This window comes from Podarcis raffonei, chromosome 16, assembly GCF_027172205.1.
Source record: "Podarcis raffonei isolate rPodRaf1 chromosome 16, rPodRaf1.pri, whole genome shotgun sequence".
NCBI classification, from domain to species: Eukaryota; Metazoa; Chordata; class Lepidosauria; order Squamata; family Lacertidae; genus Podarcis; species Podarcis raffonei.
The window spans coordinates 36,633,668-36,652,205 of NC_070617.1; the positions used below are offsets into that span (position 1 = coordinate 36,633,668).

Genomic DNA, 18,538 nt, shown 5'->3' on the forward strand with positions numbered 1-18,538 from the left:
TTTAAAGTGGAATGAGACTGCTCTAAATGTGCAGCGCAGATGGAGCCATTATCACAGTTCTGTGACACATCCCAGCCAGGTAAGAACACTCAAGGAGTATTATAAGGGACATGGCCTGAGGAGAGTAGGTGTGGCTTGGGAAAGAGTCTCAAGGGCCAAATGAAGAGTCTGGAGGGGGAAGGTGGTGGTGCAGGCTGGAGGTCCCTACCCCGGTGCTAGAGACGTCCAGTCCCCTGCAGATATTCACTTCCCTGTACATAATGAATGAGCTCTAGCTACTGCTTCAAGATGAGCTTCGAAGCTATCAAGAAGGAAATCCAGCCCTCGCTTCTGGAAACAGCTATTATGGGAGGGACCCATGCTATGTCCACAAAATCTAAGATTTTTAAAAGAGAGAGAGAGAGAGAGAGAGAGAGAGAGGCAATCTGTCCTGTGCAATTTGAGTCTCATCCCTTTTAAAACCAAAATTAAAAATGCAGCAACATTATGTACTCGGCCCTATGGCTACGATAACTTATTTATTTGCTAATTTACTTAGCAGAGATGGTATAATAGCTGTGATCAACAGAGAGCAGCAGTGTAACAAAATGCATGAATATTTTATCTAAAAACATACATTTGTGCACACAGCTGGTGTGGAAGCGTGCCCAGTGGGGGCTGGGTAGGGGACTTCAGCAGTAATGGATACAACCCAGAAATTCTGTAGGATAGCAACTTCCTTCCCAATGCAGACTTTTTTCAGGGAATCAGCAACTCCCAGCCCCCATGTTTACAAAAGCAAAGCTTTTAGTCTACAAGGTTGTTGCTGATGGAAATACTAAAAATCTGTCTCTGCACAGAAGCATAGCTTCAGACTAGAGTGTGGAGGGGCTCAAAATATCACCACCACCACCAGCAATATATGCATTGCATCCCTAATAATAATAATAATTTTATTTATATCCCGCCCATCTGGCTGGGTTTCCCCAGCCACTCTGGGTGGCTTGCAGCATATATAAAACCACAACATCAAACATTAAGAAACAGGATATCCTATACAGGCAACAAACTGTTATTGCATGACCAGGCACAACAGCCCCAGCCCCCAGGGATCATAAGAAAGGAATAAAGACTCTGACAATGTTATGGAATTAAAAATTAGGCCACAAGTTTATTAAATTTCCGAATGTAGGAAGATCTTGGCTTTAACCTTGGGTGTGTATCCCTCCCAGACCCCCAGCTGGGGGAACTAGGGCAAATCAGGGTAAATGGGATACGGGGGTGCTCTGTGAGACGTAAGTGTAGCAGGCAGCCCAGCCCATATCCCCACATGCAGGGTAGTTCACTGACAACCTTTCAGTGTATGGCCAGTGACACCCATTATATAACCCCTTTAAGAAGGGACCCTGGAATGGCTGCTGCAGGGGGGTGAATCACCGCTTCACCCCTCCCCCCAATTATAGGGAAGAAAAGACGAAGGATTCCACTCTAGACCATAACAGCCAAAGTTGTAATGAAGTGCTACAGGGAAGACAAAAGCTGCCAATGCAGGAAAATTTCTTCCCGGTCCTTCAACAGCAACCAGTCAAAGACCTTAGCAGTGCCCGCTAAACAGGAAGAAAAAGTTAACCTGCAGACAAGAAACATTAAACAAGGGAGGGTGAATCTCCAGAGCCGACTGGCTGGCCATCGTAGGCTCCACCCCCTATTTATAAATGGGGCTGGCCCCACCTCCCAGCAAGAAACTTGATTATTGAGGCTGGGCGTGAACCTCCAAATAATAACACTGAGAGGCAAGCCAGTCCCCCTTCTACTAATAAGTTCCCTGGGAACTGTAGCACCATGCGCGATCCCGCAAAGGGCACCCACACTATATAGTGCGAGTGCTCATTGTCTTCCACAGTGGCTCACATCTGTATAGAGAGAGATGGGAGCACTGCTGTCAGCAGCATGAGCAGTGGGGGTCGGTGCCCAATGGAACTGGAAGGCCAGAAGGCAGGGAACCCACTGGTGGGTGGGGCCAGAGCCAATGACAACCAGGCAAACTACCGTATTTTTTGCTCCACAACACTCACTTTTTTCCTTCTAGAAAGTAAGGGGAAATGTCTGTGCGTGTTATGGAGCGAATGCCTACGGATGGCGGGGGGATCTGCTGCAGTCGTGAGCAGAGGATCCATGGTTCCCCTTCCTTCCCTCCTCCGTGGCTCGCTTTGCTCGCTTTGAAACAGCAAAGCGGGAGAAGAGCCACTGAGTGGGGAGAAGAGAGGGACAGAGAGCCTGGTTACAAAGCACGGATCCACATGGATTCTCAGGATTTTTGCACTGGGTCACCCCAAATTCACCATCAGATCACATAGCATGTCCATGGCTACAGCTTGCACCAAAAAAATCACACACCCACTGTTGCCTGGGGCCGCAGTGGTGCAAAAACGTGGTTACAAAGCATAGATCCACATGGATCCTCAGGATTTTTGCATTGGGCTACCCCAAACTTACTGTCAGATCACATGTCTGTGGCCACAGCATGAACCACAAAAATCATACATCCACTGTTTCGTTTAGAATAATTTTTTTCTTGTTTTCCTCCTCTAAAAACTATGTGCGTGTTATGGTCAGGTGCGTGTTATAGAGCGAAAAATACGGTAATTCTTTTTTTATTATTGCTTAATGTGCCCTTTATATAGTAGATAAAATCCTGTGGTATTACATGGATATGGCTTATGATTAATTTATACACTGTCTAATCTCCTTTAACAAACTTTGCAAACACATCTTATGTTAGTAAATCATTCCAGGCACTATAATCTATGTTACATCGCTCTTCCAGAGATGTGAAATACAGCCTTGCAAGAGGGGATTCTTCTCTCCCCCCTTCCCTGATACATAGGAAGAATGGGTGTTAAATGCAATTTGTACAGATATCTTTAACATTTTATTTGCATTTTTAAAATATGTATGGTGGAAGGATCCCAGTTAATGAGATGAACAGGCATAAAGCTGGGAAATTAACTCATTACTCCCCTGCTTTGTTTCAGAAAATTTTCTGAAGCTAGGATTTGCTTTGAGGAAGAAATTCTTCGTTGGTGCTGGCTGATGCTATTTGCATTTTTTAATATCTGAAATATAAAGGTGCATTTAATGTCACCTTGAGTTTGGCCTTCAGATATTTACTGAAGCATTTCTTAGCTGGTAATTCTAGCACTGTCCTCATCCTCTTCACTGATAGTGTTACCAGGGCCGTCTTAAGCATATGCAGCGCCAGGGTCCGAAGATCCACTGATACCAGGCTTATCTCTGCTCAGGAAAAGAAAACAGGAAATAAGAGGAGCCTGGCGCAACAAACCAGCCTGAGGCATCAGCGTTGGTGCCTGAGCAAAGCCAGGCACCTTGTGGTGTGAACAGCTTGAGCTGGGAGGGCCTCTCCATGGCCCTATGGCAATCCCAGGCGCGCAGGAGGATGGAGCCAGCCAGCCACCTCAGCATCTCGCTGGCTCGCTCACCCCTGAACCTGCGGCGCAGAGCTGCCCACAGCAGAAGAGCCCGCCACGGCGCTCTGACCGATAGCTGGGCTCTTCTCTGGACTCCAATTCTTTGGCCCCAGAATCTTGGCCTGGCACCCCTGAGAGCCCAGCGCCCGGGTGCCCCGCACCCCTTGTGCCTATGATTAAGACAGCCCTGAGTGTTACAAAGGCAACTGAGAAGCTAAGGAAAAAGGAAGCTGACAGCCAGAATCATCCCATAGGCATGAATGTAGACAGAATGAGGCCTTGAATGAAGACTGACTGAGCTTTGTGGGACAGTGCCCCATTCATCCTAATGGACCAGACCCATTAGATTGCATACAAACTTAAAAATACAAAACACACGAGGAAAGGGGAGTGGAGCAAAAAGGTAGAAGAGGAAGATCTGATTCTTCTAGGCCAGAACAAGGTTGTGAACTGTTAATTGGGGTTTTATATTCATTTGGGACCAGGCTGCTCTTACCTTGCTGGTCAGACCTAAGAAATGTCCCACTGAAACCAGGTCAAAGGCCCATCTAGTCAATCATCCTATTCTAACAGTGTCCAACCAGATGCCTTTGGAGAAGACCTGAATGCAATGGACATTTTAAAACTGTTTTTCAATGATTTTTCAATGGTTTTATTTTAGGTTAAATCGTACTCTTCTAACAGCCTTGTGGTTGTTGTTTTTTTAACCATCTTGGACTCCGTTGAGGGGAAAGTCAGGATATAAATTAAAGAAACTATTAAGGACCATAGTTCAGTGGTAGAGTCTCTGCTTTGTATGCAGAAGGTCCATGGTTCAGTTCCCAGCATCTGCTGCAGCCTGGGCTGGAAAAGGACTCCTGGGATGTACTGCAGACAATAACATGCTAGATGGATCAATCAATGGCTTGACTCAGTATAAGGTAGCTTAAGAAACAAGGCCCCTCATTTCTTTCTCTTTCCTCTCCCTCTCTCCCCACATACTCTAGGGCAAGAGTGTTATCAAATAAATAATTTAAAAGCACACCAACATCTGCCCCCCACCTCTGTATAGCACATTAAGTTATTTCTACCACCGCACTAGGGGGGTTGTTTTAACTTTGCAGTTTAAGAGGATGGGAGTTTATTAAGGGTGCGCCTTTCACCTTGTAACGGAGGAATCCATCCTGCAGACATCTCTCCAGCTCTTCAATTTTTTAGCAAGAGGTGCTGGGGAATGACGCTTGAGCACTTGGGCATCTATTTGCGGGTTTTATTTTCAGAATCCAATTTTGAGAAACAGAGAGAGAGAGAGAAAGCAGCCCAAGTGAAAGTTGCCTACCCCATCTCCCTTCCCAAAATTTTTTATAAAGAAATAACAAAAGTAAAATCTCAGTTTAATTTAGTCCATTTGGCAAGTCTGCAGGGAGACATTACCACCGGCTCTCACCTCATTTTGGAGGCACCTCTTTAATTTTTGATAAGCACTAGTAATAACACAGGCACTTGATCATGCGGCAGAGAGAAATGTGATGGTGAAGCAGCCATAAAAATGCCAACAAAGGGAGTGTAGGCAGGGGAAGCAGAGGAGTAACTTCACAATCAGTGCACCCATTTGCTCTCGGTCTTTTTCTTCCAAGGAAACTTTTTCTTTTTCTTTTTTTGTCAAAATAGAACAACAAACTCCGTATTTTATGGACTGAGTAGCACTGGAGGCTGATATGCTTGGGCAAACAGGGTTCTGCCAACATCAAAGCTCAACCTGTCCTCAACCAGCTTTCACCTCCTTACAACGAGATGTAAAGGGCATCGTTTTCCACTCCACCCTGTAGTTGACACATGCCACATTGTTTCTGTGCCACTGCAAGTCATCTTCCACACACAAAAACCTGCATTTTTTCCATTGCTGTTCACTGTGGTGAGATTAAGCAATTTACATATCTTTTAAAATATTATTGAGATGCAAAATCAAGCATAGAACAGATTTATAGCGGAAAACAGGTATGAAATATCAACGTGAAGACAAAAAGGGGGCTAGAAACATCAGTAATACATTCAAGACTTTTGAGATAATAGAAATTGCAACAAGTCTATTAAAACAAAAACAACCATAGACGTGGATGTTTTCCAGGTAGATGAGCTGCATTTTTTTACCAAAACCTTTGTTTGTGAAGCTCTATGTGTATTCATGATTTATTATATTATCCACATCCATTTATAGACCTCGAGAGGTCAAAAAAGTAAGAACAAATTTCTTCCTGTTTGGTATGATTTTACTGTCTATGTTAATAATGCAGAACATAACCAGTAATTTACACAATGCACATAATTAATTATGTAAATTGCATGTTACATTGCCATTACGTTATTTCACCCCATTCGTTTCGATGCAATAGAAATAAAATGCAAAAGGGGGGGGGCAGCAGCCACCATCAATTACATTTCGTTTGCAGATTGAAAGCAACAAAAGTGAATGCTGCTCATATTTGCTGTATTGATTTCCATTTCAGATATGGAACAAGTAAGTGAGCACGGGCAATTCCCATCTCCACCAGAATTCTCTGACTTCCCTGCTCTTCACTTAGGACCAACACAGGAGCTGACACGGCTTATCAGCCTCCTCCTCCTTAGCCCCTGCATTGCCTTTGTAGAATTCAGCAGGGAGGGAAATGGGGTCCAAACCAGAATTAGTTGGGTTCACCTGCTGTTGACTCTGGCTCTCCTTGGCATTGGCTCCTTCTCCCGCTACTGTTGGCCTCCCTTGCCTTCTGCCCTTCCCATCTCAAGGGGCACCATCCTCCACAGTTGAGAAGTGCAGGGAATTTCTCAACATGGAGTAAGGTAAAGGTAAAGGGACCCCTGACCATTAGGTCCAGTCGTGACCGACTCTGGGGTTGCGGCGCTCATCTCGCTTTATTGGCCGAGGAAGCCAGTATACAGCTTCCGGGTCATGTAGCCAGCATGACTAATCCGCTTTTGGAGAACCAGAGCAGCACACAGAAATACCATTTACCTTCCCACCGGAGTGGTACCTATTTATCTACTTGCACTTTGACGTGCTTTCGAAATGCTAGGTTGGCAGGAGCAGGGACCGAGCAACAGGAGCTCACCCTGTCATGGGGATTCGAACCACCAACCTTCTGATCAGCAAGTCCTAGGCTCTGTGGTTTAACCCACAGTGCTACCAGAGTACATTTAAGCCTTCCCCACCGTGTGATCATTCACTTGTTTTGGACTGCAACTCCCACCAGCCCCAGGCACTGCATGGCCAGAGTCAGGGATGATGGGGGTTGTGGTCTAGATTGGGGGAATCTGAGGCATCCAACAGCAATGGCTTTCATGCTGTGGCTTCCCATCTCCAGCAATGAATGAGAAGATAAACGGCATTCATAGGTTATGAAAGGGAAGATGAACATGCTGGTGAAATTCTTATGGATGGGATGCAGGTTTTTTGCTGGCTGCTTTTAAGGTGGCCAAGAGATGTTTGTGGGTACATTTCCTTGCATTCTAAAATCCTCTTTTTGGTGGTCTGCTGGGGAACCTTTTCAGCCTGAGGGACACCTTCCTTTCTGGGCAAGATTCCAAGGGCAGTCGGGGGCAGGGACAGAGGCAAAAGTGGGTGGAACAATGTGATATTACTTTTGCACATGCTATGTTTCCTCCATGGAGGGAAACAGAGGCATTATTAGAGTTCAAGACTGCATTCCAGACAGGCAAAAGCCCTTAGGGTACAGAGCAGGGCCAGTGGAGTTTGTGGCCTGGGGAGGGGCTCAAGGACCAGATTGCGGGGGGGGGGGCTTACAGGGCCACATTTGGCCCCTGGACCTGAGCTTTCCTTTCCCCGGTTTGCCCTCTGCAGTTTCTTGGATGCCTCAATTCTCTGGAATCTGCACAAGATCCAACATAGAGGGAAAAGGCAGGACAGAATATAGGTAGAGCCTTTCTCTTCCATGTGCTTATTTTGCATGTGAAATGTTTTAAAAACCGAAAAGGTGATCATTCAAAAATGCTTTAGTGAAAAGAGTTCTTTTGTCCACTTTTGCTGCATGTTGAAGGATCAGCCGTCCTGTTTGAGAAAGGTTGGCTTGCATTCGCCCAGAGTTCCCACAAAACACAGTGAATCCTCATTTTGTTACAGCCTCCTCGGAAGACGGAGGACAGCATCCCTCAAAATGCCAATACTGATACTTGGTATTCGATAGACATCAGCTCGTACAAACTGCAGGGTAACCATTTTTCACTAATAGGGGATTTCAGAAGGCTTACGAGTGTAATAAATTGCAATGCAAGAGCATTTATTATTGTTTGGGGAGGTAACAAATCCTGCAAAAGGGACAATCAGGCTGATAAAGCAGGGAGGGGAAGCAGGGGAGAACTCAGACTTGAGGAGTCCAGATTAAAATTAATGCTGCCAATCCTCTCCTTTCCATTTCATTTGCTAAAGTTTCCGTTCTCTCCAGCGTGCCATTACAGACGCTGACAATTGTAGCGTGACAGCACTCACAATAAGCAGTGGGTTTCAGTTGTTAATGCCTTTTGCAATGTTACTGAAAAGAGGTGGCATGGATTTTCAAGGGCTCGCCCTGTATCGGGGATGCAGAACCTTCCAGATGTTGTTGGACTCCCATCAGCTCTAGCTCCAGCATGGCCAATGCTCAGGCATAATAAGATGATGGTCCAACATCTGGAGGAGTGCCAGCACATTCCCAGAGCAATCTAAATTAGTCTCATAAAACACATGCTTTTTAGCCTAGACCATGTCTGTTGTGGTCCGTGACCAACATGACAACCAGTGCTGATTTGGAATTCACTGATATGCAAAATTAACCAAACTTTTTAAAGAATTAGAATCTAACATCAGAATCTCTCTGGTGAGGCAGACATTGACATTGACACTGGAATCTCACAAGGACTTGACATTTCAGTGCCAACCTCAAACGGTCCTACCTATTTTCTTTTAAATCCATCATGACAGCCATCAAAATGCTAAAATCTACCATCTAAAATGGAGACTATGACATGCAGGGGAGCAGATCAATGAAGAGTTCTCAGCAAGTTAAAGTGAAGGTTCCTATGAAAAGCAAACCCTTTTCAGAGCTGTAGGAAGCTGCCCAGTCAACAGAGAAAGAAGAGGAGACAGAAGTAAAAAAAATACAGCATGGACATTGTCCAGGCCAAGTCACAATCTGACCAGGAAGCCTTTGAAGGCCTTCTAGGTCAAGCAAAACCCATGACCAGCTGATGTGGCAAAAGTCCTTTTCTGCTCATGAATGCTCTTCACGTGGGCAGAACCTCACAGGTCCATGGGTTCCAATTCAAGCTTCAGCAGCTCTCATGAAAGATATTCCAAATATTGCCATCTTAATTTTTTAAGTGCATTTCAAAGATCTCAGTGGGACAGTTTAGCAATTTTAGACTCTGGATTTCACAGGCTTACTGGGATGGGGAGGTCACTCTCGAAACAGACGGATGGCAACTGGGATGTCAGGGGGATGTTGGAGAGGAAGCTCCCCTCCCCCTCATTATTTCCAATGGAAATATTTCTAATCTGGCATTTTTTCAATCTCTCCCCCTGCATTTTCAATGTTTTTTTCTGAAATGGGAGCAGCCAACCAGCAAGACAGAGACAAAGTGGGGGGCGGGATTATTTGTCTAATCTCTCCTGATTCCTGATTTGCCAACCAGTAAAGCAGAAACAAGGAAATAAGGAAGTATTGATGTTCGGATAACTGAATATGCTGTGTTTATACTGAGGTTTGGGCATAATTCTTTACATGCAGATGAGTGAATTTTTGCATAGTGAGCTGGCGGAGAGCAGGACCTGCATGTACTAATATCACTGCAAACAAAACCTGTCTGATACTAAATACCTTTGTGCATCAAGAAACAGTCATAATTTAAATAACACTACACACCAATGAACAACAACAACAATCCAGATAATAAATGCTACTGAACAGGAACCAGCAAATACTGTCCAACACACAAAAACTAAAAAACACACACCATTGTACACCAGTGACCAAACAGTGTAACTGACTATCACCAAATATCAGATTCTGGGAATATTCAGTGAATATTCAGAGAATATTCCAATATTCCAAAAAGGAAGGTGCAGGTGAGAAAGTTGCTGGGGTCCCTTGAAGTACTATCCAGTTATTCTTCTTACAAGGTGTTTGTTTTTGGAGAGCCAGAAGTCCAAATGCTACCTTTTGATGCTGTTTCAAAAGCCTTAAACATTTATTGCTGAGTGTTCCAGGAAGCAATCAAGCAGTAGGCTGCTGAGAAGCACCTTGATTCTGCCAAGCAGTAATTAATGAGGTCCTTAAGGAGTTTGTATGATGACAGCAGAAACAATAAATAAATAAATAAATAAATAAATAAATAAATGCACTAATGAGAAAGAACGCTTTATCATAATGGAAGGTAATGACCGAGGGCAGGATGATAAATTCACTGGGAATTTTTTAAGCCTCAGCAACATAATGAGTTACCTCCAAGGATTTAACAAATAAATATTATTTTTTTAAGAAGGAAAAGAAAGAACCCTCAAAAGCTTTTCACTTTCACTTTGTTATCCGACACATGTTTTGCCTTGCTCGGCTCTTTGGTTTACAATTCATTATCTAGACAAATTCTCATCACCAAGGATGTTTGGTCATTATGTCATTATGGATATTTCCTTGCCGTGACTCTCAACAGCTCAGCATCAGAAATTACTGTGGGAAGGAAGAATGGGAGGAGGGAATCAGAAGTGAAGAGGAAAGGATGTCAGGTGAGCTGGGTTCTTGTCTTCTGTGTGGTGGCACCCACTTTTTGGAATTCCCTCCCATTAAGTATTAGACAGGCTCCATCTCTGTTGTCTTGTTGGCAGCTGAAGACCTTCCTCTTTCAACAAGCCTTCTGATCAGAGATCTTTCCCTGTCTGCATCTGCAGTTGAATTGTTCTTAAGATAGAATCATAGAAGTGTAGAGTTGGAAGGGACCACGAGGGTCATCTAGTCCAATGCCCTGCACTGCAGGAATCTTTCATCCAACATAGGGCTCAAACCCGTGACCCCAAGATTAAGAGTCTACTGACTGCTCTACTGGATGAGCTATCTTTTAAATAAGTTTTTATTGTTTTATTGCTTGCGTTTTTGCTGCCCTGGGCTCAGTTGGAAGGAAAGGTGAGATATAAGTGAAGTCAATCAATCAATCAGTCAATCAGTATCCAGGACTTCCTCTGTAAGCACAGGAAAATGACCCACCGTCCTGACTGGGTCACTTGCCGTTCTTCAATGGTGATGATGTAATTGCCATGTATTAGTGAAGCCTTCCCCAAACTTCACTCTAGAGCTGGGTTCTTCAATCTTGGTTTTTCAGATGTTGCTTGACTTAAACTCCCACCAGCCCCAGCCAACACGGAGAATGGTCATGGCTGATGGGAGTTGTAATCCAGTTTTTTTTTAAAGATATTTATTAAATTTTCCAATTTTTTTAAACAAACAAACAAACAAAAACAAAGCAAACAAAAAGATTAAAAAAGACATATAGTTCATAAGACATACTTTTCAATAACAAATTTCTCAGACCTCCTCATACTTCTCCTCCTTGTATTCCAATTAAAATTATTTGTTCAGCAAATCCTTCACTTAAAGCATTACAGCTTATAATATTACCTTATTTTCCAGACCCTTTTTTCCCATCTATGTTCCTTTATATCATTACAGCTAGAAACCACTCAATTTCAATCCAACACCATTTAACTTTCCTTAATTTTGCAATATTTCTGTAAATAGTCCTTAAATTTTTTCCAATCTTCTTCTGCCGACTCTTCTCCCTGGTCACGAATTCTGCTCGTCATTTCTGCCAATCCCATACAGTCAATCATTTTCATCTGCCATTCTTCCAGAGTGGGTAGATCTTGCGTCTTCTAATACTTTGCGATGAGTATTCTTGCTGCTGTTGTAGCATACATGAAAAAAGTTCTGTCCTTCTTTGGCACCACTTGGCCGGCCATACCCAAGAGAAAGGCCTCTGGTTTCTTCAAGAAGGTATATTTAAATACCTTTTTCAATTCATTATATATCATTTCCCAGAAAGCCTTAATCCTGGGGCATGTCCACCAAAGGTGAAAGAATGTACCTTCATTTTCCTTACATTTCCAACACTTATTATCGGGCAAATGATAGATTTTTGCAAGCTTGACTGGGGTCATGTACCACCTATATATCATTTTCATAATATTCTCTCTTAAGGCATTACATGCCGTAAATTTAATCCCGGTGGTCCGGGAGTTGTAATCCAGCATCACTTGGGGATCGAATGTTGAAGAGCACTGCTCTAGATGTTGTTGGGGCTCCAACTCTCATCAGCCCCAGCCAGCAGGGTCAATGGTCAGGGATGATGGGCATTGGAGTTCAGCGACGGCTTCAGGGATTGGGGAAGGCTGTACAAGTGTACAAACCTCAGTGGCAGTCTCACTACTTGAAATTTTGTCTAATGCAGTGGATAGTATGTCAGACTAGGAATGGAGACAGCCAGGCTGAAATCCCTGCTTCAGGCATGAAGCTCACTGGGTGATCTTGGACCAGTTACTGTGAGCCTACCTCACAGGGTGGTTATGAAGCCAAAATGTGTGTGTGAGAGAGAAAGAGTGTGATATACATATATAGAAAGAGACCTTGGATGGTCTGGAAGGATGAGGTAAAGGTAAAGGTAAAGGTACCCCTGCCCATACGGGCCAGTCTTGACAGACTCTGGGGTTGTGCGCCCATCTCACTTAAGAGGCCAGGGGCCAGTGCTGTCCGGAGACACTTCCGGGTCACGTGGCCAGCGTGACAAAGCTGCATCTGGCGAGCCAGCGCAGCACACGGAAACGCCATTTACCTTCCCGCCAGTAAGCGGTCCCTATTTATCTACTTGCACCTGGGGGTGCTTTCGAACTGCTAGGTTGGCAGGCGCTGGGACCTAGCAACGGGAGCGCACCCCGCCGTGGGGATTCGAACCGCCGACCTTTCGATCGGCAAGCCCTAGGCGCTGAGGCTTTTACCCACAGCACCACCCGCGTCCCACGAAGGATGAGGTATAAATGCAATAAAAAAGCCACTTACTGGAAGCGGGTTGGAGGGGGCAAGGATAGTTTGGACGGTTGCCTTCCCATTGGGTCTGAGCATCCTTGGATGGATCTCACATGCATGTCTGTCAGCAGCATCTTGGTCCTCAGACTCTGTAATGCCATGGAATGTGGCCCTTTCCACAATGCTACTAGAAAATTGTATGAGGAAGGTCTCACTCTGCACAGCAAGTGATCCAAAAGAAAAACAGACGCTCCATGCCCAGGTTATGAAACTGCTCAGCCCTTTCACAAATACTTTGAGAAAGGGTCTTCAGAACCATCAAAGTGATGCATCCCTCTGTTGCTAGGTTGTCACAACACAACACGAGGCATGGGTAGGAGAGAGGGAAGAGACAGTCTTTTCCTGGACTGGGCTAGCCTTCTGTGGTCTCCAAAATCTCTGGCAATCCTCCTCCCTAGGGTCCTTTCAGCTGGAGTCACCAGGGATTGAATGTAGAACCTTCTACATGCAAAACATGGACTCCACCACTCTGCTTGCCCACTCAGCTATACTCTCTCCTTTCCTCTCCAACCACAAAATCTTTCGCAACCCATAGACATTGTCTTATTTTCACAACTGCCTGCTCTCTTCCTAGAAGTTGGAATAATTGTGCACATTCTGTGACATCGCTGAAGCTCAGACACTGATGAGGAGGAGTTGACAAGCAGTCTTTTTTAAAAAGTGCTTATTACGTATATATGGTTTTGTCTTTTGTATTTCATACTGAAACTCCAGCAAACGGTCTGTGTTCTTTCCATGGAGCCATGAGCTTGTCTTGACTGTCCTCCAGGAGGATTTTTGCAGCATTTCTTCTAAGCCACAGCTTCACGACCAAGAGGTAAAAATGATACTTAAGCCTCAGTATGTAGCGGAAAAGACAGTGATAACATAAGCCAGCCCAGTCAACAGAGCCCCCACAGGCAACTTTACAGCTGCTGTAGCAGCATGAGCAGTAGATGCTGGAGAAACTTCAGAACTGGCCAGAATCGAGATGAGCCAGGCTGTTCTCACCACAGATGCTGCTTGCTTGTGAGCGACATCACGGAGCAATGCTTTTCGATCCGGCGGCTGCCAAGTGCCGCAGCCACCATATGTGCCCACAGTTGCTGCCTTTGCCTGCCAGATCAGAAGGAAGGAGGATAAGGCGAGGGAGCCTTTCTCCCCAGGATGCAAGGAACAACTGTGACAGCTGAGATGTCTGAGCCAGTCTGCAACAGAAACAGGACTGGGAAGTTGGAGGATGAAAAGGGGAGGGATTTTCAGGACTGCTGAGAGCTGCTACTGCTCCACGCTGCTGCAAAACAGCTTACATCAGTGAGGTGTGATCAGTTTCCAGCCTGAGGGCCACACACATAATAATAATAATAATAATAATAATAATAATAATAATAATAATAATAATATTATTATTATTATTATTATTTATACCCCTCCCAACTGGCTGGGTTTCCCCAGCCACTCTGGTCAGCTTCCAACAAAGTATTAAAATACAGTAGTCTGTTAAACATTAAAAGCTTCCCTAAAGAGAGCTGCCTTCAGCTGTCTTCTAAAAGTCTGGTAGTTGTTCTTCTCTTTGACATCTGATGGGAGGGCATTCCACAGGGTGGGTGCCACTACTGAGAAGGCCCTCTGCCTGGTTCCCTGTAACTTGGCTTCTCACAATGAGGGAACTGCCAGAAGGCCCTCGGCACTGGACCTCAGTGTCCGGGCAGAACGATGGGGGTGGAGATGCTCCTTCAGATATACTGGACCTTCTGGGCAATGTTTTGAGGGGCACATGCCAGTGATGAGTGAGGCCAGAGGCAAAAGTGGGCAGTAGGCTAGTTTTTACACACACTCACACAACCTTCTCCATCCTCCATCCAGGCAAGCAGGAGGCGTTCAAGGATACATTCCAGCCTGGCAAAAGTGCTCAGGTTGCAATGAAAGGCTAGAGAGGGGTGTGGCCTAGGGAGAGTTCCAAGGGCCAGAGAGAGAGGCTTGGAGGGCCACATTCAGGCAGTCAAAAAGAGTGTCCCCACCCAAACCGAGATGCAGTCTGTAGTGGTGCCGCCCATTCACCTTAATGAAAATCGACCCAATTCACTCTTCTCTTCTCAAAGCAATATACTAATCTTCAAAACTCACACTTCTCCTAATTTTGCCATGCAGTTCTTTAACCCAATGATTTGTAGAATAATGCATATATTAGGGAAACGTGTACATAATAATGCATATATTGGTAAAAATTATTCATAAAAATGCTTTCACACTAAGATACTCATGAATTTACATGAAGACTTAAAATAAATAAATCAGAAATTGCTACGGAAATGTAGGGATCTGAGTGGGAAAATGAGAAACTGAGAGAAAGCAAATTGACCGCCCACCTGTACTCAGAGTTCCACTATTTCATTCTACTGCATCAGCAGGTCTTCCACAGGCCCCACTCTGTTCTAAATTTCCAAAATCTAACTTTGAGGGTAAAACTTGGTACATAACACAGGGGACCTAAATTTTTTAATATAGAGTTGGCAGCACTTAGCTTGCCTGAATGCACAGAGCAATTCTGACTTCTTAGCAGATGGCTGCATCAAACTTTCCCTTTGACTCTATCTTTCTCCCTCTGTCTCACTCTCTCTGTGATTCCGAACAAGGATATTGCCAGGTAATCAGCTCGGCAGGAGATTAACGTTCAAATGAAGAAGAAATTTTTTAAAAGAGCCCGGCTGGAACTGCAAAGCTAAAGAGAAAGCAGGGAGCTTCCCTTTATCTAGTCATATCCTGCTAGCAAAGGCATTTTTTTTTTTAAACCACTGACACATTATACACCTGGATTTTATCAGTACGACACATTAGAGCTCCCGCCATGCCTTATCACCAGGCATGGCACAGAAACAGATGCACTCAGCACTAAGAAGGTGTTTCAAAGCACATTTATGCTGGTGTTCTCGTACAGGCTGCTGTCTGATTTTTATCCCCTCCTCTCTTTTTTGGGACGAAGTACTATAAATCGCAATTGACTTTCACCAGGAGAAGGTCCCTGAGCTGCCCATTAACACCAAGTAGTCTGAACTGCTTTTCTTTCTGTAATCTAACTGGGGCCGAGTCAAAACTATTCGCAGTTACTCCACAAACTTTTCCTTCCATCAAAATCACCCTGACTTCTTTTTCAACCACTCCCTGCTGCTGCCTAGAATTTTCTGTTTTGCCTGTTTGTTCACAACGTCATCACTTGCTCTCACCTGACTTTGCTTACCCCCAGTGATGTCACTGTGTAGTCAGAGCTGAACGGCTATGTAGTACTTGCAATGTCTTCCCAGTGCACTGACACATGAGCAGATGCAGTGGCCTAGCATGGATTGCCAGCACCCAGGGCAAGGCAAGCATTGCACTCCTTAATCTTGTGGGCATTGTATGGGGTGCCCCCTGGAGGCAACAGATGGACTCTGCTGCACCCCTGCAGTAACCGCTCTTCAGATGGGTCACCTGCCACCTGCTGGTTCTCTTGTTCACCCTTTCAGCTCTGCAAGCTCCCAGTAGGAGCAGTAGCTTGTGCTCTCTGGTGGGCTCGTTAGTGTCCCAGGAGTGCTGTAGGCCCAGCTGCAGCAGACATAGTAGGATGGTGCTGGAGACCAGGTAGACACACAAAGCACATCCCTTCCCTGGCCACCTCTCATTGGCTGTGCAGCGTGAGGGGCTCATGTGAGGTGGGTACTGGTGGGTTCTGGGCATGCCGCCGGCTCTCCTTTCCATGTTCCTGCTGCTGGGTGCATGTCTCGTCCAAGGACACATGCCAGGAGGGAAGCCCCAGGGAAGGACTGGCATGGGCTGGGAAAAGTTTGGGCTCCGCAAAGCCAAAGGTGCCTCAGAGCTGCTGCCTCCTGGCCACCGAGTGGGAGACAGGAGTCTTGCAAGAGCTCCTGGCACCCACCCCGTGTCCCTGTGGGCCTCTTCAGGAGAGAGCAAGCAGCTTAGACAGCCCATCAGTCCTCTTCCTCACTCACTGAAGGAGCAAGCAGGAGAGAGCATGGCTGGGCATGGGGCTTTATCTGAAAAGCAGTGCAACAGGTAGAGTTAGGGGAGGGGAGGGGAGGGGAGGGAAGGGAAGGGAAGGGAAGGGAGGAGGTGGGAAACTTTGCCTTTTCTTCAGAACAAGTTCTCCATCCCTGTCATAGACATACCATAAAATGCAGACTGGATTCTGACTGGGGGAGAAATCAGAGAGAAAGCCACAATATCTTAATCCTCTTTTTCTCAAACGTTTCTTTTTAAAACCTTATTTATTGTCAGGATAACATGGTGGTAGTGGGGAGCCGTGTAACCTGAGCTGCTTACGAGATAGGCAGAATAAAATAAATTATTACGTTGCAGTGCTCACCATGAAAGAAGCCTCAGAATTAATAAATGGCAATAAAAGTAAATTTTGAAAAGGACTACGTCTGTCTACGTGAACTCTCTTACCATCGCCAATGGAACAATCCCGACGAGATCCTTCTGGCAAATGAAGATTTCAGAGAGGGCTGGGTCTGTTGTCCCCTTTCGAGGATATTCCACCTGCCAGGTGATTGGCTGTGTTCCGGAAAGACTGCTGAAGCTGGCTATTTCAAAGTTTAGCCGCACCACCTCGCTGAACATATTGTTATTATTTCTGGAATAATGACAGGGGTGGGGGGTGGGGTTGAGAGAAGAAAAGCAGAAAAGGCATTCAATTAAATAGATTGGGAAACATTGTTTGGCCAAGGTGAAAGTTCACATCAGGAATGAGGAACATTTTTCAGCCTAAGGGCCACATTTCCTTCCATGCACCCTCGCAGGACCAGAGATGAAAGTGGGTGGAGCAACACATGCAAATCTGACCTTTGGACAGTAGAATAGCTTCGGCACACACTCAAATACTACTCTTTATTCTCCATCCAGACAAGCAAGAGACATGATCAGAGTTGAAGGACACATTCTAGCCAATCAAAAGCTCTCAAAACAGAACCAAAGAGAAAGTATGTCTGGGGAGGGCCTGTAGCCTGAAGAGAGTCCTGAGGGTCAGATAGAGAAACTTAGACAGCCTCATTCGATGGCAGAGCCTGTGATTCCACACCCTCTGCTTTAATTATTTGAACATTTGATTGGAATTCACAGGGGCTGGGATTGAAAACAGGGGCCATGTCTATGATAAAAGAGTAGCAAAATGACATGGCAAGTTCTTGGTGGTGGGTAGCATACCCCCTTAACTTCCTTCTTTTTGCAAGCACCAACTCTCCCTCCCTATTAATTTGCATTAAATTAATAAATGTATTAGATATAAAATTAAAACTCAGAGAAAGTTAATCAAATCACCTTAACTATATGTAGGAATACAAATCATCGTAAAATGTTAACAAACCCAAATGTCATACGATAAAGAAGTAAAATGGTTGCATGTTATGTATAATAGCAAACAAATAATTCAAATAGGTCTACTCTGAGTAGAATTTAATTGGAATCAGTGAAAAGTGTCTTCCCCCAAAGCCGACCAGCCCATTTCACCTCAGTTCTGAGATGCTGCACCAAGCTCCCCACTGTGGCCAAAGTAGGAATATAGTCAGGACTAGACTTGCCAACATATATTTTTGTTTTGCTTTTTGTTTTTCTGTACCTTTAATGGACCCTTGATCTCCAGACACCAGTACACCATCCTGCTTATTTTTGGGTCCTAGAGCAACACACACACTACCTCAGGTACAAAGTGAAGCATCCCCACCCCAAAACTATGGAACACCATTATTTTGCGTCTCCTTCCTGTGGTTCCATAGCTCTTGCAATACTCCCAGCAGATGAAAAGGGCCGCTTGCAATTCACTTGCCTTCAGTTATCATTGCCTTAGCTAATGGTTTGCTTTGCCTCCCTTTCTTCGTCTCCTTTCATTTTGTTTTTAATTTGAGTTAACTGTTTCTTCTAAACTCTTTAGCGTGTACGCAGAGGCGTAGCGTGGGGGGTGCCAGGGGTGCCGGCCGCACCGGGCGCAACATCTGGGGGGGC

The 18,538-nt window shown here is 45.0% G+C and overlaps 1 protein-coding gene across 3 annotated transcripts in view; it reads right to left on the bottom strand.

The window, feature by feature from the left end:
* Positions 1-18,538, bottom strand: part of TMEM132C (transmembrane protein 132C) — a 265,766-nt gene that overhangs the window by 53,563 nt on the left and 193,665 nt on the right. For all 3 annotated transcript variants that reach the window (XM_053369923.1, XM_053369925.1, XM_053369924.1), the window contains one exon: positions 16,988-17,174. In XM_053369923.1, coding sequence (XP_053225898.1) covers positions 16,988-17,174 — 187 coding nt within the window. The remainder of the gene's footprint in view (positions 1-16,987; positions 17,175-18,538) is intronic.